The sequence below is a fragment of the Numida meleagris genome, chromosome 3 (assembly GCF_002078875.1).
Source record: "Numida meleagris isolate 19003 breed g44 Domestic line chromosome 3, NumMel1.0, whole genome shotgun sequence".
Lineage (NCBI taxonomy): Eukaryota > Metazoa > Chordata > Aves > Galliformes > Numididae > Numida > Numida meleagris.
In genome coordinates this window covers 49,133,700-49,159,707 of record NC_034411.1, presented here as the reverse complement: position 1 = coordinate 49,159,707, position 26,008 = coordinate 49,133,700, and the positions used below count along the sequence as shown (strand labels likewise).

Here is a 26,008-nt window from a genome sequence, read left to right as displayed (position 1 = left end):
ACATACACATGTTTCTGTTTTGCTGTGTTTCTACTTCATACTTCTCTATCCTTGTTGTTATGGCAGCTGGAGTCAGTTAGCAAATGTCTCTGATTCTGATGCTCTAAAACAGTAATTTAGCTACATCCATAACTCCTTGCACAGGCTCTGTTCTCCAATGAGTCATATGTGCAGGGCCAAGCCCTCTAAGCATCTTTCTAGAGGGTTTTTGATTCAAAAGTAAATGCTAGGAAGATTTAACCAGGGAAGAGAATCTACTTCACTTCCTCAAAATACTTCGTAGCTAGTGTGGGGAAAGATGTTACTCCACGTGAAAAATGACAAAACCTGTTCTTCTTGCCAAGAAGTGAGGATAGATATTCTGAGCCATTACATCCATGGTTGAACCAGCAGCTACCTCTACTACGTGCTCATACATGAAGAACAGCCCCCAAAAGATGAAGATCTGTCAAAGAGCTAATTTTTACTAAATAAGCAGCAGATAGACATGGTACTTCCAAGTAAAACAGTGAGTATCATTATGCCCTGCTTCACCATCTTCAGTGTAACAATGAACTGCTTCAAGAATGGGCTTTCCAGTTGTTTGACCAGGAAGGCCCATCACACGTTCAGTACCCAAGATGAAAACAAAATATCTCAAATACTATTAAAACTTTGTGCCTGGAAATAAGATTTTGCTTTCAATTTTGCTAACAGCCTAGCAGATCCCTCCAAAGAGTTGCCATTGAATGGCTAAGCTTCAAATGACCAAAGAGGTTTTCTACTGTTATGAGTTTGCTTGATTCCAGCTATCAGAATTTTATATCATCTAAGTAAGAGTTAAAAAACACACATGAAAAAAAACCCACGTAGAGCATTCCTACTTCTTCAGCATCTACAACCATGTGAAAAGCAGGGAGCAGGGTGGATAGAGCAATGAGTACTTAGCACAAATAGATGGAAAATTTACAGAGAAGAACAGATACTCAGTGCAGAAAAGTACACAGATCTGCATTCCTCTCTTTCCTACCCCTTACTTAAGTCTCCACACTGCCCTGAGACTCCAGGCTCTCTCTGGAAAGGAGAGGACTGCAGCATGAACAGGATGGGCTGTCCCTTGGCAGTGCCTATGCACACACAGGCTCAGTGCAGTTTGCTGCACCATCATGGAGGAAGCTCTTTAAATCCATGGCTAACCAGCTGGGCCTGTTGGAGCAGAAGAGTTTTGTTGCTTCCAAAGGACTGACATACTGTGGAAGCTCACTACAGATCAGCAAATGTTCCTTTGATGAGATAAACTTGAAGTTGTATACACATTCAGGTCAGCAGATTTCTAATATCTTCACATTTGCAGCATCTGCCAGTTAGCATGACAGAGGCTAAATGGAAGGGATGTGCTAATCTTGACAGTATATTTAAGGAAATGTTTTTCAATAAGCACAACAAGCTTCAACATCTCAAAGGACTGCAAGGCTCAGGTTGTGCTCTCCTTCAAACCATGCCCCAGGCAGCACACTGTGCTGCTTCCAGCACCAGCCTGAGATCTAGAGAATATGCATCTTTTCCCAATTCTTGTTTATGATGGACAGTTTCCTTCTCATCTGCAGCAGGAGATCATATTTTACTTGCAAATCCTCTTTTAAGAAAGTTAGGGATGAAAAGCACTACGCATGACAAGGTATGTTATAGCAAATAAACTTAGGTTGCTCTGAAAGTAATATCTCCTATTCATTCCCATTGAAACTACAACAGATATGAAGAGCACCATAATACTGTTTGGTAGAGCAAGTTCTCAGCTACAAAACAACTATTTTTCAGCATAGTCACCACCATTAGCTATGCATTTTTGCCAGAGATCAACTAGAGCCTGTATGCCACGCTCACAAGCATCCGCACCAGCGGAGGTGACCCACTGTTGCTGTCATCACTGCTGAAATACACCACTCAATGCACCTCACCGTGCTCATATCCACTGTTTGGTTTCCATAAATGTTTGGCAACAATCAATGAATGTCAGTGGATGCCATTTTTTCTTCAGTGATACACCTTTGCTTCATACATACTTCCATGTCAGATGCCATTCTGTCAGACTACTCCTCTCCTGCCATCTGTCACATAGCAACAAAATGTAATGGAATATTGTCAGGAAGGTTCAACCTCTTCTGCCATACCACCAACATCCACCTCTGATTTCATGGGCCAACATAATAAAGTAAGAAGCATTACTTTTGGAGCGGCCCCCTTATTACATGACAGCGTATCAAATGAGAAGGATGACACTGCAAACTGATTTTGAATAGTACGTTTGGGAGTTGCTGAGGATATCCATAGCACAGTAAACATCTACTGCTTACCATCTTCCTTTTCTGTCCACTGACAGCAGATATTAATTAATGTACAGCTTCCTCAAAACACTTTTCCTATGCTTTATATAAAGCCATGTGAAGTAACTTGTGATATAAGTTAAATAAAGTATTGAAAATATGCAAAAAGCTCAACTTGGTCCTTTTAATGCAAGGTTATTTATGATGTACCTTATTTATATTTCATGAATGCCTCAAGGCATAGATAGGCACACTAAGAAATCAACAAGCACTTTTACAATTAGGTAATTGAGTTTGCAGATTTCAGTAAATATCCAGTTTCTGTCTATCAAGTAAATGCATTATTTAGATGAGAATTTTAATCTAAAGAGAATGAAAAACTGAAGAATGGCTACGTACATACATGCCACTCAATGAATGCAAAAAATTATTTCAGGAGAGAAATGAGTTATTCCTTGGAAAATCATTACCAATTTTGATCACTGGGTAGGTAAAGTATAATTATTAATTAATAGAGGAATCAAAACATTTACGGACTAGCAGCAAGAAGAAAAAAGACATTAAGAACATGACTTCAAAGACAAGATATAAAATAATATGCCATATATGAAATGATATACAAAATGGGTAGGTAACTATGAGCCCTTTTGATCAGACTAGATAATCTTAGAGGTCTTTTCCAACCTTGATGATTTTGTTTCTAAGAGAAACCTCTAAAGGCTGAGAATCCCAGTGACTCTGAGGCCAAGGTCCTCCTTGCCATCAGCTGCCAAAGGTTATAAAACAACATGTCCAAACCCAAAAGACAGTGCCATGAAAGAGGTGCCATGGAAGAGGTAATGCAATATGTCAATGCAAGCTGTACCATCTGAGCACACTTGTTTTGATGCCTGAGTACTGGAGGCAGCCAGCACAGGTGCAACTTAGTGCTTAGGAGTATGTGGTGATGACAGCCAGAGTGACTGAAAAGGACTTTAAATAAACACAGTTACCTTACCTTCCTGGTTACCCATTGCAACTTTATTCCACTCATCTTCAAAAATTATTTCTTCTCTGATAGACAGGAAAACAATAGAGGCAGAAGATAAAAGTGTATTAGAGGGAGAATGAGCAGGACTGGAGAGCCAAGGGGAAAACCCTTCCTGTGCAAAGAGGGATGGTATCAGTGCCACTTGTGAAAAACAGCCAGCAGGAACAAAGGAAATACTAGTTAAAATGAAAAGGCAGATTTCAACAGCACAGCGCACAGAATGGAGAGACTTGTCCTCCAAAGACAACTGGTAAAAGATGGAAATAATGAAGCAGCAGTAATGGTATTATTTCCTTTTAATCACACCTCTCCGAGGGGTGAGAACACATACAATCTCTGGTGTGGTACAAGCAATGCACACCCTGCCAGATGCAATTCTGGGAACAGTTCTGCCTTGGAGCCTGCAAACTAGGTAGGATTTCAATCTCAAAGACTTCAAAGTCTAAATAGCCAAAGCTAAATAGGAAAGGAATATAAAATTTTTGAAGTTTCCAGAGATACATGTTTAGAACAGCAATAAGGAACTGCTTATTAAGAATTTATCACATCTGTCTGAAAACCCATTCTCCATGGAACTGAAAATCAATATACCACTGCAACAAAAGTCAGATCATTTTAATTGTAGTTAATTTTTTGTTCCATGGAATTTACATAGAGTTGTTAAAAAATGCGCCATAAAAATAATATTCTTTAGAGCAGTGAAAAGGCAGAAATATTTACCCCTGATTTTCTTTCTTCCTTTTTAGGAAGCAGTTTCTTCCATTGTTTGTACAGATTTAAAACAAATTTCAACAATCCAGTCCTCCTAATTTCTACTGGAATTCTAACTGAACAAGAAACATAAACAGTTTTCTCTTGTGAAACTTCTTTCATACAAAAAGAGATTGGGCTGAAAAGTAGTCTGTGAAAATTCTAAAGTGCTGACTCAGAACTGTTGACGTCCTCTTTTTTTTTTAATTTGTTCCTTTTTTAAGCCTTAAGTCTAGTTCTCAGATACATATTGCACTTAATAGACCTCATTATTGTGAGGTGCTAGCACTTAACATTTGTTTTTGGCTTCGATGCTCAGCACTGATGCCAAACACCTTGCACTGCCTATAGCAGTGACCAGTGCTAGCCTATTGCTCCTATCTGCCTCTATCAAACCCCGTTAGCCCAACTTTCACCAACTTCTCTGGTGCTGGGAGTATTTCTGTTCCTCTCTGAAATCTTGCTCATCATTAAAAGTCTCACAGCAGATGGTTTGGTCTTGTGGACATCATGAAATACATGAAATAAAAAAAAAAACAACGATGTGTCCAAGATGCTTTTACCTTAAACAAGCATGTTCTTCCCCCATTTTATGTTTAAACACCAAAAATGTAATCAGATCTTGTTTTCTATAAAACTACAACATTCCTTTCAGTCCTGTTTTGTTGGATTACAACAACAGCTCCTGTGATTTTGTTTCCATTTGTAAGAAAACAACCCTCCTATAGCACCTACTTTTAATATTTCCTTGAAATCTATTGATTTATCTTCGAAATCCTCACTGCGCTAAGTTGCATTGGACTTGTTTAGCACATAGAGCAAAGCTAATACAAATTACCTGGCAAGGCTTCCCCATGACTGCCATTACTGCTGATAACACAGCTAGTGTTTAGTATTGTATATTATTGTATATATATTAGTATATTTTGCTCTATTTAGTAATGTAGGCCTTATCACAATATCAAATAAGAAGAGATTCATCTGGATGCCTGCTGATTTCTCCTCACTTCAGAAATAAGCATTCCAATTCCAGTTTAACATGATCTTGTGGGCAATTATACCTCAAACAAAACCACACGCTAATGCAACACAACTAAAAGATCACTCACAGCACTGGCCCATGTGAAAACAGATCTTAACACCTCAGTTAAAATGGGTTTAGGCAAAGATTTGAACAAAGATGCTACAATTACAGCAAATGCATGGTACGTACTAGTCAACTTTTCCTCTGAATTTATTCTTAATAACTTCCTTGAGGCTCCACATAAACTTGTTATTTTTCTGTCACTGTTTTTCACAAAACTACAAAATGTAGTAAATTTTATCAAAAAAATTTAACAAGTGAAGAGTCTGCAGCACATTCTGCGGCAAGGGCTAAATGATGTTTCCCAGGGATCCCATCTGGCAGGAATCTAATGCTGCGGACTGCCACAGTTTCTATAGATTATGCCTGAAATTAATACAGAGTCAGCAACATCAGCCCCATAAACAGTAAGACAGGATTTGAAGCAGGGCCGAGAGCTGAAGATCGGGAAGAGTTCAGCACTTTTGAGAATCAGCTTAGGACAGAAGAGCTGTCAAGCCAGTAGCACTAGGAACACACCTTCCATTCAGTACATTCCCTGGCTTGCTCCCCCTTCAACGAAGCCAGAAGCCCGCTAACCAACATCCTCCCCACCCTTGGGCCTTTCTGGAAAGCCTGGAAGAACAAAGCACAGTGACCCTAATGCAAAAGGATGTAACACTTCATAGCCTGGAAATAAAGCACATCTTTGAGTGACGCAGCACTGGGGCCAGCAAGCCTCCACTGTAGGAGTGCACAGGCATAGGAAAGGGGGTAACCACACACACACTTTTGGGGTATGCGTACTCCTGCACTTGTGAACAGACATTGTAGCCACAGGGGGACACCTGCAGACTTTTAGCAACCTCAGGACAATCTACTGGCTTGCTCGTTTTGACCACAAAGAAAAGTATTGCATTTGGATACACCTCTTTCAGTCCAGAAGAGATCCCCATATGAGTATATATGAATTGTTTTTTTTTGTTTGTTTGTTTTTTTAATATACTACTTCCTCTTGGCTGGATCCCCAAAGTTGTAAGTTACACATTCTATTTTTAATGCATACCATAATCTGGTTTTCCATTTTGTGTCTATAAAATGTGAGGTTTTATGGTGCCAACATTGCTAGATTTCCTCCCAACACCTTTAAATAAATAAGACACCCTTAAATTGCAATTTATTCTTGTGTATCCCCTGAGTGAAAAAGCAAAACTGTTTCCACTTAAGAGAACAGAAAGTATTTGCTGATTTCTGTGTGAGAATGATAGGATCTTTGCTGTCCTTAGCCAGCTTTTCTGCTTCCAAAGCTGAACACATTCCATTCTTTACATCAAATGTATCAAAATTAAGACTGTCTCCAGCAGCCAAAACAGTTCCAAGGGGGAAAAAAGGAAAAAAAAAAAAGGAATAAAGAAAAATAAGTGAAGACTTTTGTCCACTAACATGAAGAGTTGATGGTCATCTATGGGATTATAATAATTTGTTGTATAGAGTAATAAAATAGAATGCAATTAAGGCAAACAACACATGGTTTAAAGCAATGGTTAAATAAATGCATACATTTTCAATGGAGGATAAACAACAGAATTATGATATTTTTAAATACAACAGTCAGTAGAAATATCTCTTGTTGAGTTTTAGTGACATTTACCAAGAACACCTGATGATCCAACTAAAAGAATCCTTCTAGTAACAAATTCATTCTCACAATTCACATCTCCCTGTTCCCACAAGAAAATTCTTACGTCAGATGACGACTGCTCCGTTCACTGCACTCCACCCCCAGCAATAATTTTACAAATTAAGTCAAACATGCAAAGTGATGGGCAGAAAACTGTCCTTTAAGCATAAATATAGAGAAATTCTTTAGCAATTTCATTCAGAAAGAGATCCCATGCAAAATGCTGGTCAGTGGCAAAGCTGAGGATGAACTGAGCTGTATAACACATACATTTCTGAACTGTATAGCACATACATTTCCTCTGGATCACTTACACAGTGCATACAAGAGCCTAAACACTCTATCACAGGGCTGCATTTATGTGGACAGTTACAAAGCTCTAAGAAGACTGAAGACTAGCAGCAGTGTGAAAGCACTGCTTTCAACAGGCACACGTTCTGCAAGGCAGCAACACCTCTGAAAACAGAAACTGGACCTGAGCCAAAAGCGTGAGCTGTGCAGTGAGGAAATACTGTGGGACACCCTTTGGAGCAAGCACCTGCTGTACGAAGCCCAGGGTTGCTCACAAGGGAACTCTGCTGTGACCAGGGAAACACCAGACTCATAGTAAATGCGAGACACTCAAACCCCACCAGCATTTTTTCCAATGTAGTAACCACAGGCCTCTGTATTTCAAGTTATTTCCTGGATCAGAGAGAGGTAAAAGTCACAGCTCCAGATTCATGTATTGTACAGATTCATTGACAAAATCCCAGATTAACACTTCATTGCTGAGCACTGGAAGCTTTGGACAGTAGTGCAAATGCAGTTACTTCTGAGTAGCAAGAGGCAAGTATTGCAAATGGAACGGGAGAATTACAACCCAGAGAAATCACATAAGGGATGTTTACTATTACCACCTTTTGAGTGTGAGCGCGTTTGCCACACTGTGAGGTACATGGTATTGCTATAGCCCAGACCTAAAGGAAAAAGCATAAAAGACAATTTGCTTACACAGCCTTCTCAGCTTTTCTTAAGGAATCTAATTAAGACCAATAAGGGTCAAATCGGTACTTCTGCAAAGTAATTTAAGGTTTTAGCATGAGCACAGCAGGGACTTCCCTGGGCACAGCTCTCCAGTAGCAGCCTGGCACTGCCAGGGAGCTGAAAATAAGGAGCCAAGAAAAAAATTTGGGTGGTGTTGAATTTCATGTGGGTTTGTGGGAAGATTAATGGAGAGTAAAATGATGGCAGGAGATTTTTACTTATCTAAGCAAGGTTTAAGAAATACTAGAATAAGTACAAGAGGTTTCTACAGGTGACAAACTGTCATAGTTCTTCTGCCTTCAGTCTACAATTTGTTTTATTAAGTGAGCAAGGAACAAAACCAGATTGCCTCAGCATTAGGATTTACTGACAATTTACCAAATGGCAAACACGTTACCTGCATTCCTCTGCTGCTCTCATTCATGGTACACTTGATTGCAACTAAGAGGCTGTCTCAAGGCAAACCTAATATCCAGCATTTCAGGGTGTTAGCATTCCAGGTGCCTTATTACATAGAAGAGCATTGCCATGCTTGTAAGATGCATTGCTAAATACATTGCCCTCACATGCATCAGTGGATCTTTCTGATCAACACAGTCTCACTGCTCCTCTGTAGACCACTTTCAATTATATAATTTTTTTCTGAAGATTAAAATGGACATAAATTATATCTTTGTAACTATCACAAGTTTGTGTGTATTTAATAGTTGATGTGTTGGTCACTAAAAAATGATTAAAACTGAGCATCTTCATGTAATTTTGCATATTTGTTGAAAAAAGAATCAGCTGATTTGGACCCAGTCATCTTTGTAAAATCTCTGATACAGATGAATGGTCTCCAAAAATTAAGTCTGTTAAAAAAATATAAAGAATAGCTACCGATAAATTTAGGGCAACTGTGCAGAAAAGGAAACCATGGCCTCGTTACCTACTTCTCACTAATTTTCCTGAAACTGGGTACTCTGAGATTAAGGTTAGCCTCAAACTTCAGAGCATTGCTAAGCTTTAATAGGACAGCACGTATAGATCCCTAGCAATTATAGGATTTTATCTTCACAAAATGCTGAGTCGCTGAAGAGAACTATTTAGCCTATCAGCACCCCTAAACCTTGACATGTTATTACAAAAAACAAAAAAAAAATATAAAAAATGTGAAACCAGTTAAAGACAATGTCTGTATTTATATTAAGCCTTTTTACACGACTTCAAGCAAAAGCCAAATGTCCAGCTGCTGGGCACTAAAGCATAAAGAATCAATCACTGGCGCAGCTAATATGGAATTCTAGTCCACTTAATAGTTACAGAGGTATGAGATTAAAATTTTCCGAATGACTTCAGTTTTCCTATAGAAGCAAACACCTGAATATCTTGTGCTGTATCCCATTCTCATTTCCTGTGGCCATCCCAGAATGCCCCACCATCCAGCACACTGCACTTCAGCCCTTCAGTCACCTTCAGACCTTCAGTCACAGTGAAATGACAGGTCTTTCTTATATGCCCTTGGGCCTCACATCTCCCCAGAGGCACAGCCCCTGCACAGTGACAAAGAAGTATTTAAGATACATGTGGTATTTAAGAGACTCAGGGACCTGGTTTACTGCTGGACTTGATAGTGTTAGGTGATGGATGGACTTGATGACCCTATGGTCCTTTTCCAACCTTAAAAGACCCTATGATTCTATGAAAACAGGCAGACTATGGCTTTAGTTCTGTGTCAGCCAGATCCTTTCCAAGCCAAGGTTCTTGTACTTGTTGAGTTATGAAAACTAAATAACATTGAAGTTATTTTCCTCTATGACAAAAACGTACCACAGTGTAGTGGCTGCACAACGTGCAGCACTCAAGAAGTTTTGCTGGTGTTATTAAGTGTCATGGTTTTATGATTTTCGGTTATTGGTACTCCACATCATAACATCATGTAGTGAATGCACCTGGTTCTCAGAAGAGAAGGACTACTACATTCCCCACGGTACTTTGCTCCTCTGTTACCATTTTCCAGCCGGAGGGAAAAGATAAAAGCTCGCAGTATAAAAACTTGCAGATCACGAGACCTCATCCTTTTTTCCGCTGTCTCTCGTCTTGGCAGCACCTCGCTCTCCAGCCGTCTTATTGTCAGTAGTAGAGTAAGGCCTACCTTGATTTTGGGACATTTTCTCTCTCAGTATCGGATTTATCAGCTTAAACTGTAATTATATTGTATTATAGTGTGTTGTTTTGCATTCCGATATCTTATTTAATAAATTAGTTTGTTTCTCCTCAGATTGTTGCCGCTGTTCTTTGCTCTCAGGGCCATCTCCTAACCCTTTTTTTTCCTTTTCCCTTTTCCCGGGGTGTGGGCCTGTGGGTCCCCTGTCCCCTTCGTCACAGAACCGGGCCAAACGCCCATAAACCGTTGACATTAAGATATTTTATACTCATACATTTTTTGTGCAATTGCAGTAACTGAATAGTGAGGAGAGACTAAGTTATTTTTTGCCCCATCTTTCTAATCATTAGCTCAGATCCAATCATATTTCTTCTTCACAGGCTCATGAAAAGCTCTGTTTCTTACATCTCCAGGCCAAGAAATGCTGTTCTTTACTTTTTCATTGAAAAAGAGAAGGAAGCATTGAAGGCAATTTTCCCTTAGCTGTATGAAATAGGTATTGTATCAGAGAGGCTTAATCTTGGTGTGAAACCAAATATATTCTTATCTCCAAAAATGTGAAGAGAAAACAATAGGGAGAAAAGAAGGAGCAAGCTGGCAGATGTTTACATCATGGAGAAAAGAGTGCAAGAGAGGAATGTCACCATTCTGGACAAGGTGTTTATATCAGGCTTTTACCCTCAGATATAGGAAACACTGACAACTAATGCAGCATTATTTCTGTTGGGGAATTTTCTCAGGTGCATAAGAATGAGCCTTACTATTTCTTTCCTTCTGTTCAGAAACGAAACAAAACAAAACAACCTGTTGACAAGTGATGCTCACCAATGTGTCATCCAATCTAAGAAGAACAGACAGGAAAAGACAGATGACAGTCACAGAGCAGCATCAAGTAGCCTCTTCAAATAGTAAGAATGCTGCATCTACAGAAGCTTGTGGGTCACAGCTGTAACATGCCAGAAATACTTGTTTTAATGGACTTCTCTGTTTGGGAGATATCTCTTGATCTATAAGCTTCAAGCCCAGTATCAAGCTGGTTTTATACAACTTTCTCCTCAGTTACAGTCAAAAGGTAACGCTTCATTCATGACACTTCGTGGCTTCAGGAAGCAAAGAAAGATCAGTCTTTTCAAAGCAAAACCATCATTGCTTATCAGAGGTGAAATACAGCATGCCAACGTTTGTCCTTTCATTTTTTAAGGAGGACATATGAGGAATTTATCAGGAAATACTGAGTGGATGGATAGAGTAGAGGCACACAGATTTCTTTCAGTGTTATCCCCAGAATGCAGGTCAGCCTACTCTCATGGAAATACACCAGACTGGTCCTTCATCTTGTTAGATGCAAGCATCTCACAATTCTGCAGGCCAGGAAGCAGTGAATTTTATTCACGATCTTGCCCCTGATTTGTTGGGGGACTTTGGTGTTTACTTCACTGAACTCCTTATTTTAAAATCTCTGTCAAAATTTTCCTTGTCTTTCAAACTGCTAGCATGAGGCGATTTAATAAAAATGTTGAACATTATAACTTCTATAAAGCCTGTATCACAATGTAATAAATTAGAGAAGCTTCATTTCTAATTTCCCAATAAATGGGAAATTATGAAGCATGTGCAGGATATATTTATTTGAAAACAAAAGAATTTGGAAAATGCCCTCCCTTCCCCATATAAGCTATTTTTAACTAATAATAGATTTATATTCTACTATGTAAAAGCATAACCTATTTTTAACCTCACTTTTTCATGTAAAGTTTATGAACAAAATAGTTTAAAACAGGAAATCGGAGACGGTTTCCTGTTTTAACAAGGATAATCCCTTGACAAGAAGGCACAAATATTCTGTCCTCTTTGTTGCTAATTAGCTTGCTCTTCATCCTATATTTCACAATTTAATGAACGAAAGCAAGTTGCTGGTACCATTATTACGTTCAAACCATCTTTCACCTTATTTATTCAGAACTCAATAAAACTGTTCAGTCACAGACTTGCAGCCTCCAGCAAGGTTCCTGCTATTAGTCTTAAATCACTTTTAGAGTTGCAATAACAGTAAGCTGCCAAACTCAAATACACATCTATCTACATCTGCTCGATAATTTGTCTTACTGAACAGTCTGGAAGAATTTCAGTTATTTAACTGAAGCTTTTTTGCTGCTTACCACAGAATCAATACTTTCTAAATCTACAAATTATCATTTGAAAAATATATCTGGAAGAACGCTAAAAGGCCAATGTGTTTTTTTCTCTAAGTGAGCATAAGATGGCCTCTGAGAAAACTGCATGTAGGCAAAGAAGTTTAAAAAGGTAATTATTGCTTTCCTAGTGAATAGTTGAATCTCAAATTTTCTAGCCTTAACCATGAGGCACCTTTTCAGAAACTGATTTGTTCAACTGAGAAAGACTATCAGGCCGAACAAACTAAAATAGGGAGTATGAAACATCATTTCACTTCATCCCTATATGGAGGAACAGCAGTAAGCTGGAAGCAACAAAGCATCGCTGCTGCCGCCAAGCTGAACAAAGACAGGCAACGGGGACACTGAGTGGCAGCCACCCACCCAAAGGACTCATTGACCCCTAGTCTGGCAGCATCAGCCTCATCATGCAGCAAATCTTTGAAAATATCATGAATGGAAGAAGTATATATCTGGTTGCCCTCTCCAATGCTCAGATATTACATCTGCGTAGGTAGCATAAATAGAATATTAACCCTTAATACTGCTGTTCTGAGGGTTCCATAAACTAATTTTTGAGCTCTTCACATTTGATCTAAATGGATACATACAAAGCTGATTAACTGAACAATCAGGCAGGACTGCAGCACCATGGAGAAGCTGCCATGAGCTGCATGGTTTGGTCACCTGCTTCCTCCTCTGCCCATGAAACCCAGTAAGGCAGCCACAAAGTTCTCTAACTCTCACAACCTTTCCAACATTCCTATTTCAAGTCTGAAGTCACGTGTAAAACTTAAGGGCAGTGGTCCAAAGTTTCTGATGCTTTCCATTGAAGTTGCACTTGCCAGTGTCAACAGGGAAGTGAAATTAATAGCAAGCCCCATCAAATAAGCTAAGGTACAACAATCAAAGCAGCCGTATCTCCATATGGTGAATCACTCTCCATTTTTTTTTCCTTTCTTAAATGATGCAGTTTTATTCATTCTCACCTGGGGTCATAGACTGTAAATCAGAGAAAAGGGAATAAAACAGACAGAAAACATAACTATGCTCACAGTTAGGTCTTGCTAGAACAAACAGAAGGATCTTAATGATTCCCAGAGTCTCTGATGGCCTGGAGCAAAGTATGTTTTAAAAGAAGTGCCCCTTCAGCTGCAGGCATGGTACAGGTGATTCTAATTTTATTTGCCTACACTAATGCTATCTACAACCTTAAGACAGCTGCACTGAGTTCATTACATAGTATTTCACAAGTCTGATGAGGGCAAGACATTAACAACCACGCTGAAGAAAACTGTTTCTGAGCATAAAGAGTATTTTGTGCTCCAAATTCACTTAAACTTGTCCACACTAGTCAGGCACTACCCCTGAACAAGGAATCCATACTGCTGATGTGTCAGTTCAGCTAATCTTAACTGAAAACAAATGCTACAACACTTCAGATCTACATACATCAGTTTAACAAACCCCCATCCAGCAGCTTTGACCTGCCATACCTTCCACTGAACAGCACAGCAGAACCCTTCACACACAAAACAAAGTAGGTAAAATTACAATGTAAGGGATGGCAGGTTATGAAAAAAAATGCAATGTCAGAGGTCTTCTGAATTCAGGGTATCACTTACTGACTACAGTGAAATGCAAAAGTCACTTTTTGTACATGTAAATAAGTGTCTGTTTTAAGGCACCTGTTCAAATAAACTAGTTTAGGTTAACAGAAACACATGTTTACTACTTAACTCTAAAATCCTCAACACAGTGTTACAATTGCAGGGGTGTCATCGGAAACGTCACTGATACAAGGAATTCATGCGGTTTATTTTTTATTATTAAAAAGTTAATTTTCAAGTGTCTACAGCCAAGTCTAAACATTTACATAATAAAATTATTCTCGGACATTGCTTAAAATAGCGTAAGATTGGAAAACATATGTGGACACTGAATACAGAAAAATACTTTTACAATAGCCATACTAAATTGTTTGTAAAGGAGGTTATACTGAGAAAAATCTGATCTACTCTAAATGTTAAACAGCTTACCAAACAATGCACTGCATTTTATTCTGTGGCATGTTGCTTAATGGTTTCATCCCATTGCAAAACAACAAGCCCTCCTCCAACAATTCTGTTTGCTGAAATAATGCAAGTCTCATGACTTTTTTTTTCTTCTCAATTGAAAACAAAGCAAAATCAGTTCTGCTAACTTTACAAATGCTGTCCCTTGAGAAATCTAAGGCTAGTGTGAAGGAAGCTGTAATCAAGATGCAATTTAATTTTGCCAGTAGGACCTGCAATGGGACATGCTCTTTCATCCAGAAAAGGTAATACATTGTGCTGCATTATAATCTAGGTTAAATAATGCTTACTACCAAACAAAAAGAGCAATCAAGAGAGATTTCAATTACACAGAATGTAAGTGCCTTGCCTTTCAAAAGTCATGGAGATGATGACATATTTTTCAAGCCACTCTTTTCTTCTCCCATTAAAAAAAAATAAATCCTGAGTCATATGCAAGGCATGTTCTGCTCTCTCTTACTTCCATCAATTACTCCCACGACTTCTTCCTGGACGGATCTTAGATCATGTCATTGTTTCAAATAATACTTTTGGAACATCTTCAAGTCTTTCTTACCATTGTGGCTCTTACTTCACTGCCCTCTCCCAGTTCTCCATGCATATCCTGGATGTATCTTCAAATAATTTCACAGGTATGTCCTCTGATTGGTACAACTCTCAATTCAATTTCTTTCTCTTTCTAGTCAAACCCACGCTTCCAAACCTCTCCCCAGTTTTCTATTTTCTTCTTCTCACCACGAAGGAACACAGTAATCCTTGACTCTTAACCGTCTCTTGGTCCACACACCTGGGATGTTTCCAGAGCCTGCCACACAGCCCTTTTTATTATAGCCTACAGACTTTCCCCTGTCCTTTCAGCTGAATCATTCACTTGGGCCTGCTTTTGCCTCATCTACAGCAGCTCTCTCTGGCCAACCCAATACAGCCACATCATGCAATCCACCAAGGAACATGGATGGATTTGCTGGTGTTATACTACCCATCTCTTAGCCTCTGGGTTTTAAACACACTGATCTAAAGTTGACTGTCCTCACCTTATGTTCTTGCCAATGACCTTAACTATGTTCTCACCTCCAGTCCCATCAATTCTTGAATAATCTATCAGCCTTTCTCTGAACATAACATCATTCAGCATTTCCATGTATGCCCACCTTCAGAATGTTGTGCCCAGTGTAATTAAGAAAACCTCTCTTCCTCCTCTCCAGGAGGAATGACACCTACCATAGTAACTGCTATATATAGTCTGATAGAAGAGTAGATAGGCTTTTCTATCTCTGTTAGTATTCTTCCGTTGAGAACTGCACAATTTCCCTCCTGAATTTAACAGAAAACAAAAGCTATAAAGTTATATTTTTCCCACATTTGTTGCAGTTACCTCAAAACCAGTCTGCAAAATCTATGAGCTGCTAGTATTTTTTCAACTAGCTATCTGGCACTATTAAGCTATTAACCACTATTAAAGAAGAAAATTGTTTAGCAGGGAACAGTATCTTCTTTCCCAAAGTATTCAAAACAGATTTACTTTCAAGGGTTTCTTCCCCCTTGCCATATTCAGGTAATATTTTAGCAGGACAATCCTGGCTGTCAACTGCAAGTGAATTAGGGTTTTATCAATCTCATAAATTGATTTCAAACTCCTCCATGTTGTCCCAATAATCCCTTCCTAGAGGATATAGTTTCAGAAGTTGTTCCAGAGATTTGAAGTGCTTTCTTTATGGGGAGAAATAACTTTCTGTAGCAGATTCACTCTTCTTCAGATATATCAATATCTGAAGGATGTCAGTTCATTGCAAGAATTCAAGAGTTGGTGTACCTCCAAGGACTCCTCATATTTTCACTGGGAACTTATCTATAATTTTAAGCCATTAAGACATACGTGCATCTCTGGAAGAGGCTAGTAAGTATTCAAAAATCTCACTATGAATCACACACAGCTAAATTACTTGCCTTGGTGATTTGCTAAAGAGTCACTTCACAAAGGTAAAAGAAGGGAAGCTTTGTTTCTAAGACCAGCTTGATTTCTTGCACATCACACGGAAGAGAACAGCTCATTATGAGAAAGCACCAAAGTGCAATGGCTTTTTGGGTGGAGGTGGGGAGAAACACACATACTACAAAAATCTAGTAATACTCCACCCAAGCATTGCTAGTGAATGACCTCACTTATTTCCTACATCTACTCCAGCAGTCTTCCTGCTATCACTCTGTTGAGCCAAGCAATGATGTCAACAGTCCACCTGTGAGAGTGTTGTAGCCCTCTGGGTCAGGGTCACAGAGAGCTCGGAGAAAAGCTCTGCCAGTGTTAATTACATGCACCTCTTGTTTCACTGCTGATTTCCTCTGATAAGGCTCAGCTCACTTTTCCTGGAAAGACTTCTATTCTGGAAGGGAACCATAGCCAAGTATAACTCAAAACAAATATTACTTAGAGAATATGAAGACAACACATTATTTAGTTTTAAATATATATATATAAAGTCTGCTAGTGCTGAGATATATACAAATCTAATTGATTTATGTGTACTAACGACAAGGCTAAACTACAAATGCTAGTTACTACGGATAGCTTCTAATCTTTCAGCGGTACTTCTCTCTTCCATTTGTGACGCTCTTCCCAGTTAAACTGGAGCAGAATTCTAACAACCTGCTTTACCACTGGTAAGTTCTGCCAGGATAGAGTGAGAGAAGATTGTCTAGTAAAAAATACGCTTTGGGAATGGAGTCTGAAATTTAATTAGTGGATCTCTTGCACTTCCACTGTTAGGAGCGCATTCAGATTCATTCATTCATTCAGATTTGTAGCAACTCTAATAGTTTCAAGGAATGTTCTGTCCCTCATCCTTGACCATTAACATTTTCCAAACAGGTAATGATTAGTGCCTATTTAGATCTTTATACTTCATCTTGCCCTATAAACTCTCCTAAAATACAAAACACTAAAAGTATATTACCTACCCATTCCTGATGCGGTAAAAGTTAAATGGCTATACGATGTTTCACCAAAGTCAGAGTAACTAACTAGGACATATTTTTAAAAATCTCTTCCAGCAGGAAATTCTGTATCTATCTACACTGTTTTTCTTAAGAACCATTGTTTTGGTTCTGGGTGATGAACTAAAAACAAGAGGTATCACTTAAACTTATTTTGTCTATCGTGGTGTCCTATGGACATTTCCAGTGGATTTATGAGGCTGAACTGCAGCTAGTTTGTGTTGAGGAGGGCAACATGACTCATTCAGAAAGTTCAGCCCAAGAACATTTCAATCTGACATCCTACAGAATAGCTCCCTCATGGATTTGAAGCAGTTGCTGCCCATTCTTCATATTCACTCCTCACAACTTTATGACACACAATTTCCAGTGCAAATTTGAATAAGATACTAGAACTTCTGACAAGCTGTATTCTCTTACCAGTAATTGGATTTTGGTCTTACACAATTTAAACACAGCTGTGCTGCACTTCTGGTGGATGTACATCATGTAGCCACAAAGAAGGAAAGCACATCCCCATGTCCAGCGAGCTAAAGTGACACATTTTCCTGAACTCCAGGAACTCTTCTGGTCAGAAAGTACTTCCTTCCTTGTTTCAAACACTTGATTGTTTCAGAGGGAATTCAAAACAATAGATTAGAAACTTTCAGCCTTTGCTAAGTGTACTGCTACACAAGGAAATCAGGCCGTGCTCTGGGAAGCTGAGATAACATTGGGAGAGGACTCTCTTCCGGAAATGCAATAGCTTTTGCATCCCTTCCCTAGCACCATCCCATGAATCAGTTACATATAAGTAATAATTCCTGCTATTAGATGTCAGACGCAGTTCAGCTATTGTTTGAAAGAAGATGTGCATGGTTTGCAAAAGGCATGAGCTAACACAGCAGTAATTTCTCAGCTGTTTGATAAGCCATGTCAGGGAACAAAACAGTAGGAGCTTCTTAATCTGAGTCTGTACTTTTAATGAATAGTTAGGAAGAAAGTATGACAATTTCCTCTTCTTAGTACTTCATTGCTTATATCTCTAAAAAGGAGAAAGAAGGTATTATTTCTGTAGTTACAAACCAATCCCCTTCTCACTGTAACTTAGTTTCACTAAACAAGCAGATAAGTTCTTAATGGCTTGGGCTCATCAGATCCCACCGCAACACAATCTTTTTTATCACACTCTTTCCTGACATGATTCCTTTCATCTAACTGTGTTAGAGATGAAGGATTTAATATTTAGAATATAATCTTATCTTCCTTTTATGACAAAGTTCCCCATCTAGTTGACCAAGGGAAGGTAGTAGGTGATTTTTTGGATTTTAACTTTTCAATACTGTCTCTCAAAGTATCCTTCTGGACAAAACATCCAGTATTCAACTAGACAAACACGTAATACAATGAGTGAACAATTGGCTGACAGCTTGAGCTCAAAGCGTAAATGGGGCTACATCAGGTTGGAGGCCAGACACCTCTGGAGTTCTGAAAGGTTCCATTTTAGGGCCAGGTCTCTTCAATGATTTTATACAAATATGTAAGTGATCTGGATACAGGAGTTGAATGTATACTAAGTAAGTTTGTTGATGATGCTGCATTAGGAAGAGTTGTCGACTCCCTTGAGGGTAGAAAAGCTTGCAGATATATCCTGACAAATTAGAGGGCTGGCAATCCTCAACCACATGACATTTAAAAATAGCAAGTGCTGGATTCTGCACCTGGGATGGGGCAATCCTGAATCTGTGTACAGACTGAGGGATGAGGGGCTGGAGAGCAGCCCCATGAAAAGTGATCTGGGGGTTCTGCTTGAACACATGCCAATAGAGTACTCTGGCAACCAAAAGGACAAACTGTACCCTGGGGTACATCAGGCCCAGCACTGCCACTGGACGAGGGGAGGGGTTGTCCCCCCTGCTCTGTGCAGCCTTATCTTGAGCACTGGGTGCAGGTTCAGGTGCCACAATGTAGGAAGGACATAAAACTATTAGACAGCGTCCAAAGGAGGGGAACAAAGACTACAAAGGGTCTAGAGGGCTACTGTGGTTTATTCATAGACACCTGAGGAGTGGCTGATATTCCCTAGTTTGTTCAGCCCAGAGCAGAGGAGGCTGAGGGGAGGCCTCATGGCAGCCTACAGCTCCTCACAGGGAGTGCAGGGGCAGTGCTGAGCAGCGCTGAGCTCTGCTCTCTGGTGACAGTGACAGGACCCAAGGGAATGGCATGGAGCTGCATCAGGGGAGGGTCAGGTGGGGGTTATGGAAAGGTTGTGCACTAGAGGGTGGTGAGCATGGAACAGGCTGCCCAGGGCAGTGGGCACAGACCCAAGCGCTGGAGTTCAAGGAGTGTTTGGACACCGCTCTCAGACACAGGGTTTGATTTTGGGTGGCCCTATGTGGAACCAGGGATTGACTCAATGATCCTTGTGCATCTCTTCCAATACAGAATCACAGAATGCCCCAAGATCATGCAACTACAGTTATTTAGTGGCTGCACATAACTAAAGAAAAAAGTCATGCAATTGTATTTTTTTTTCACGATTAGGGTAAGTAAGTATCTCAGACTCAAAAGCATAAGAAACAGCAACAATAGCAATAATCATTCTCTCAGACCCTGTAGTTAGAGCTTTTATATATTATACTTCCCTAATTCTCTTGTCCTGTCAACACAGAGCTACACAATGTCAAAGAATAAAATTATTATTAAAAAAAAATGAGAACTCACCTAGTTCTACACATTTTTAGTGACAAAGTAGTACTCCTATATCAAGCTAGAACAAAAGAAGAGGAGTGATAAAGTTGAATACTCTATACTCACCGTTCCTACCAGCGGGTAGATGAATCCAGCTCCAATACTGGCTCTCACATCACTAATTGGTAAAATGAAACCAGTAGGAACACCCTTCCTCTCTGGTTGATGGGACAGGGATAGGTGAGTTTTTGCCATGCAAATAGGAAGTTCTCCAAATCCCTAGCCAAAAATGGAATGAAAATAAAAGAAAATGTTTTTAAGATTACATTAACACAGAATACATTTTCACTTTGTCATCAACATTTCTAGAAAACCTAAAATCTATGTAGCAACAACTAATCTCAGTTCCTTAACAGCTAGTATTTCAGAAATTGACAGAATACTGTATATTATATGTTATTCTCTCTCAGCTCAGGCCCATACGTCCAAAAAGAGTTGCCTGTAGTCATACCCAGCTTCTCATGTGGATTCTCACCCTAGAATTAGGTGCAAAATGTTGCCAATAGAATAGCTAGAGTGTGCTATTTTCTGAAAGAGTGATCAAGCACTTCTCTCTGGAATCTAGTGACCTAATTAGATACCTAGATGAGATGGATATTCATAGCCCCAAAGCCTCTAAGAGAGACTTCTCAAGGGTAAGAATAAATAGCTCACGATGCTTTATTTTGTTTTTAAAAAGCACAAAGTGTGTGAGGAAATGGCAGCCACTTTACTTATGAAAATGCAATAGTTAGTTAAAAAGTGGGAAAAAACACCAGGGAGCTCCCCTAACACTGTTTGTCTCCAAGATTATTGATTCACCTTGAGCCAGGCACATTCCACTCTTCTGTTTAATGCCTTGACAAACAAGGATGCAATTCATAAGGCCAGGAGGAGAGGCAGCACTACACTCTGCAGCCCATTGCTGACAACAATACTTTAATGACACTGTGAAAGTATTTCCTGATACTACTAACATTTAGACTAAAAGCGGATTAGAGAATCACAGTGGGAAAAGATAAAGAAACGGGTTATTCTGCTCTAAGTAGACTAAGTAAGCGTCTTCTCCATTTAGAAAATCAAGTTCATTCTCAGGAGATTTGCATTATAGAGAGGATGGCTATACTTCTGCTTTTCTGGCCAAGCTGCTGAAGCATACTTCGGAATTTTTCCACGACACATCATCCATAGTTTCTATTTTCTAACAGAAAGGCTCCAGCCATGTTTACTTCCAGAAGTCATTCTGTTTACAGAAATACATTCACCTCTCTACATGGTTTCAAAATAGCCCACTCCTATGTTTTAGGAACAGTGATCTATTTCACCTTCTAACGTTTATAATCCCTTGAAAATAACATGAACAAAAGGAAAGCAAACAATTCCCCAAGTGCTGGGAGCACTGTTACTAAAACGCGTAGCTGTGCATAGATATTGCTACTAAAATGCATAGCTGTTCACCCTTTTTAGCAGGTACAAATGAATAGTAATATGCTAGAATTGTGCACATTCACTAGCAACTACTTTTGCAGGTATATGGCTGTTGCATTTAGAGCAGTAACCCTAAATTACCACTCTGCAAAGAGAGTGCTGGATTTCATCAACAATCTCAGATGGATTCCAACCATCACTCATATCTTATGTAGATATGTACAGATGCTATAGGAAGATAGCTTTCAAGGTTGAAACCGTTCAGTTCTGTTCTATTTAATCCAACCTAAATCAATCCACACAGACCTCCACAGTTCAGCATCATGGGTAAGCTCATGCCTTTTAGAAAAGCTGGTCTAAACACTCGAATCTCAGAACATTTAACAACCCAAGGCCTCCTGAGTCTCATCCAGCAGGCACTCGGTGGCATAATTCACTGACGTTCTTACCTGCCGGGTGTAACGATCAATTTTTGACTGTGCAGCCGGAGATAACTCTATATCCTTTGCTCCATATACTTTCTGAGCAATGATCTTTATTTTTTCAATAATCGGAAGCTGCAGAAGCAGGAAACAATACATGTAAGAAGAGAATCCAAGAGAAACTTGGATCTTGTTTGCTGAGTGAGAAATCTTAATCTTTCATTTAGATTCATCCTTCTTATTCAGTCTTGCTACTAAAGTAAAGGGTACTGGTGATACATATGATAGTCACCTAGTGATATGTGAATTAGAACCATGATTTCAGCTACTCCATCATTTAGGAGCCATAACATTTGTGCTTTATGGAGTTGGCAGCATGATCTTACACTCTTGCTTGAAGAGGGGGAAGAAAACTACTGCTATGTAGTTTCAAGAATCAAGACTTAACCTGCAGCACAGATAAAAGGAAGCAAACTGCAGTGGGTTAGCAGGGATCACTAGACTATTGTGTCACTATTTGTATCACAATAAAGATAACCAACCCTATGAGGGGACATGGTAAGGTAGAAGGCAGGCAGGCTTCCTCTGAGAAGCAAGATATTTTATCAGAAAATTTCAGACCTATCACTGCTTCTTTGACTTTTAATTCCTCACCTTCTGCCCTTCTTAACATATATATTTTGACCTGTAGCATTGGTACAGCAAATTATTTTGAAGAGTTTAACACCTCCTCCAAAAACAAAAACAAAACAAGGTAACCCAACCCAAGCATTTTATGACATACATCAAAACACAAAGTCAATAAATTCAACCCCAAACTCTATGAGCATCCCCACCACATTATTTATCTCAAACTGAACATACGTTCTGCCCTTAGAACTTCTGTTTGAAGGCAGACCCAGACTCTCCCATTCAGGCTGTTAGAAATCCTTTCACAGATTTTCAGCAGACAGTTTTTTTTCTTAGTGGTCAGATCATGTACTTACTTTTTATGCCATCATTTCTTTAGAGTAAACAGCTTTTATCTTTCTTCTTTCTTTTGTTTCACACGACCCTGAAGAGAACAAATATGGCCTCTACAGCCTATTCTAAACAAACCAACAGCTTCTGTTTCTTTCAGTGTGAACATGACAATGAAAGATGGACCATAGCTCTCTGTACCAGTTCAGCCACTTCAATACCAAAGACAAATGGGTAGAGACGTGTGCAGTACCCTAGGGGACACCTCATCTATAATTTGTACTTCAGCATATTAAAGTAACAATACATGAAGAAGAAATGCTAAACAAAGAGATATCATTTGGGGATGAGGACGTGGTAACCTCAAGGAAGTAACACACAAAATGCATCAAAATAAAAATGAAGTATTTAATTTTATGCCAGCACAGGCAAGTAGCTGGTTTGTAAGTAACGAACTAGCTAGTGCATTTATGGGAAGTTACACTTTTGCAATGCCTATCTAGAAGCAATAGTTATTCTGCAAAGACACATCAGTTAAAGGACCTGTATCAGGCTGATCTTTTTGTATTTCTGATTAAATTTTAGAAAAATGGGCATTTAAAATGATCTGCCTTTACATTAGTAAAGAACTCCAGTAACAGAGGCATCACAAACAATAAGCTTGCCAGGCTTTCAAACAGCTCAAGTATAAGACTGCTAAAGGCTACTAATGCTTAAATAAAATCCCTCTCTCACATAAGAAATTTCAAAATGCGGTTTTAAAGATGTGCCATAAGACACCTTCAGAACATGCTGACTATATAATTATTGCACCTTAATTGGGTGGAATAATGTCACGTTCCCGACTTCAGGCTTTTTAAATGAATCCAAGCAGAGTAATAAAACCTAATGAGTACTGGAGATAACACATTATGAACACTCTTGATGTAATTCCTGGCAGCATAAAGCTGAGTGGAATACTTCAGTGACATGGGTAGCCATCAAGAGACAAAACTTCCATCAACGTGGTTAAGTACATTCATGCCCACTGCAGTCTAGAATGCAGTGGAAGAAATGCAAAACACATCTGTTAAACCTGCCATTTGGGTGCTGTTTGCTGGCAGGGAAGAACTAACAGCAACAGCAAAAGCAAAGGCAAGAGGAATTCCCCTCCCTGTTGTCATTAGGTCAACATCAAAACTAACAGTTTTCCACTTAAATCTCAGTAAATTCACTGAGATGGAGAGGTTCATTTAGATTCAATTTGCATTTGCCTCAAAATATTTCAAACTAATTTGACAGCAGTATAATTACTATGCCCTCCTTCCAGGAACCATAGCTGCAGTTTCCAAACAGACTGCAGCAGGGTTCTGGCTAGCATCACAACAGACTGCTTTAATGAAGGTGGTGGCACTCTGTCTCCCAGGATGTGCTATTTAACTTGTAGGATCAAGTCTGAGCTGGATGGTGGAACTATTTTCTACATTTTTTTTTAAATAAATATGCATAATTTTGGACACTTTCCAGTATCCACATTTCAAATTTTGCAAATTTAACCTAAAAAGAATCACCCGCTGAGAAACAGATGCAAGAATGTGAACGACAAACAAAACTTTTTCTGAAACTGCCACATGTTTTTGCAAGGTATGCACATACAAGAGGGTGAGGCAATGCACATGATGTTATGAAAGAGTTTGAGCCGGTTTAGCTTCACAACATACGTAGATGAGTCTTCGCTGAGCACAGTCCAGACAAATCAGCAGGGAGGCACAGCTACTCTATACACATAACAGAGCCCATGCATGTACACAGTGTTAGACATGCTTCCTTCCTGAAGTTTCAGGAGTAGGCAGAGTAGTATACTACACTGTGCTAAGGATCCACCTGTTTCCTAGTATTTAGTGGGATTTTTAAGAGATCATCTATTTAGATTCACAGCGTAAGAGCATTTCAAGCTAAAAAGTTTCCTGTATTTCATTTAGTAAGCAATACTGTTGGGTAATTTCATTTAAATTAAAGAAGTAGCTTTTCCAAAGAAAAGCCACATGATAATTTCTATGAGAAATAAAAATTCATTTCAGTTGAAAATCACATAATGGTATTCACCAGAAAAGAAGCCTTAGTAATTGGTATGGCAGAAGTCTGGATGTTTACAGGACATGCATAGAAACAATTCTAGGTTGTTCTTATCTTGTCTTTAAGGGTAAGTTTAGGGTTAGGTTTTCAACAATTGTTGATTAATCACAACTGAAATACTTTCACTGATGGGAATAGAGATCCACCCTATGTAACAATGCTTCACAGTGCTAACTTGTATGGAAAATGGTTTAGCTGAACTCAAAGGGGCTGAAAAATAATTTAGTGCCTTAATCATTAAGGTATTTTAAGCAGCATTTCTGCTCCAACAGATATCAGACTGTTCTAAAGACTCTTGCGAGCTACCTATTCATAACATAAGCACCTTGGTCAAATATCTGCCAGCAGAAGCCATGTATCTCAAGTATTTAGAAAAAATAAGTTTTACTGTATCTGTCATGTATTTTTTTTCTGTTAATTTTCTGCAGCAGGCTAGGATATTCCTGAACCAGTTGCTCATTCAGCAACTAGTTGTTCAGTCAGATTGTGGAGTCTCCTTTCTTGGAGATCTTCAAAATTCATGTGGACATGATCCTGGGCAGCCTGTTCTAGATGGATTTGACCAGTTGATCTCCAGAGGTCACTTCCAACCTCAATCAGTCTGTGATTCTGTGACTACCACTCTCAAACTACAATGCAACATCTTCAGCTGTGCTGATGCAACTGTCTGTGGACCCTCAACAAATGATCTCAATGAAAGAAGAATGAAAAGTCTGGCCTGGATGGTGTGTGTAGAACCGCATCCAGCTTAGCTCTACGGCCCTTCTGCTGACTGGACAGCTATGATGACAATGATATTTATAAAATGTGAAGACAATGAAAGTGTCAAAAGTACATAAGATTTAGGATCAGCTATAAAAGCTGTTCTTCCTTCATTTCCTTTAAGGAAGGTTGCAAACGTTTTGCAGCTAAGCACATTTAGGCAGAGAACAGGTGATAGCTACACAATAGACAATATTAATTTAAAGAAAACCTGACTTTTATAGGTAGGAACTATGTATTAACATGAACACTGATGGAATTAAAGCACCTTTAGAGAATTCATTTCAAATTCAATTTTAGCTTCTCAGGAAAATGGCAGCATGAAATGCTCAAGGTAAATTTATACTAAATGCAAGAAGGTGCTACACAGCCA

The 26,008-nt window shown here is 39.1% G+C and overlaps 1 protein-coding gene across 6 annotated transcripts in view; it reads right to left on the bottom strand.

Annotated features, from left to right (window-relative positions):
* Positions 1–26,008, bottom strand: part of MTHFD1L (methylenetetrahydrofolate dehydrogenase (NADP+ dependent) 1-like) — a 148,499-nt gene that overhangs the window by 25,789 nt on the left and 96,702 nt on the right. For 5 of the 6 annotated variants that reach the window (XM_021390181.1, XM_021390183.1, XM_021390185.1 and 2 more), the window contains 2 exons: positions 21,826–21,933; positions 20,036–20,188 (listed from right to left, as the gene is read on the bottom strand). In XM_021390181.1, coding sequence (XP_021245856.1) covers positions 20,036–20,188; positions 21,826–21,933 — 261 coding nt within the window. Of the gene's footprint in view, positions 1–18,101; positions 18,264–20,035; positions 20,189–21,825; positions 21,934–26,008 lie in introns of those variants that run through there. The other variant, XM_021390182.1, reaches the window with a different exon arrangement.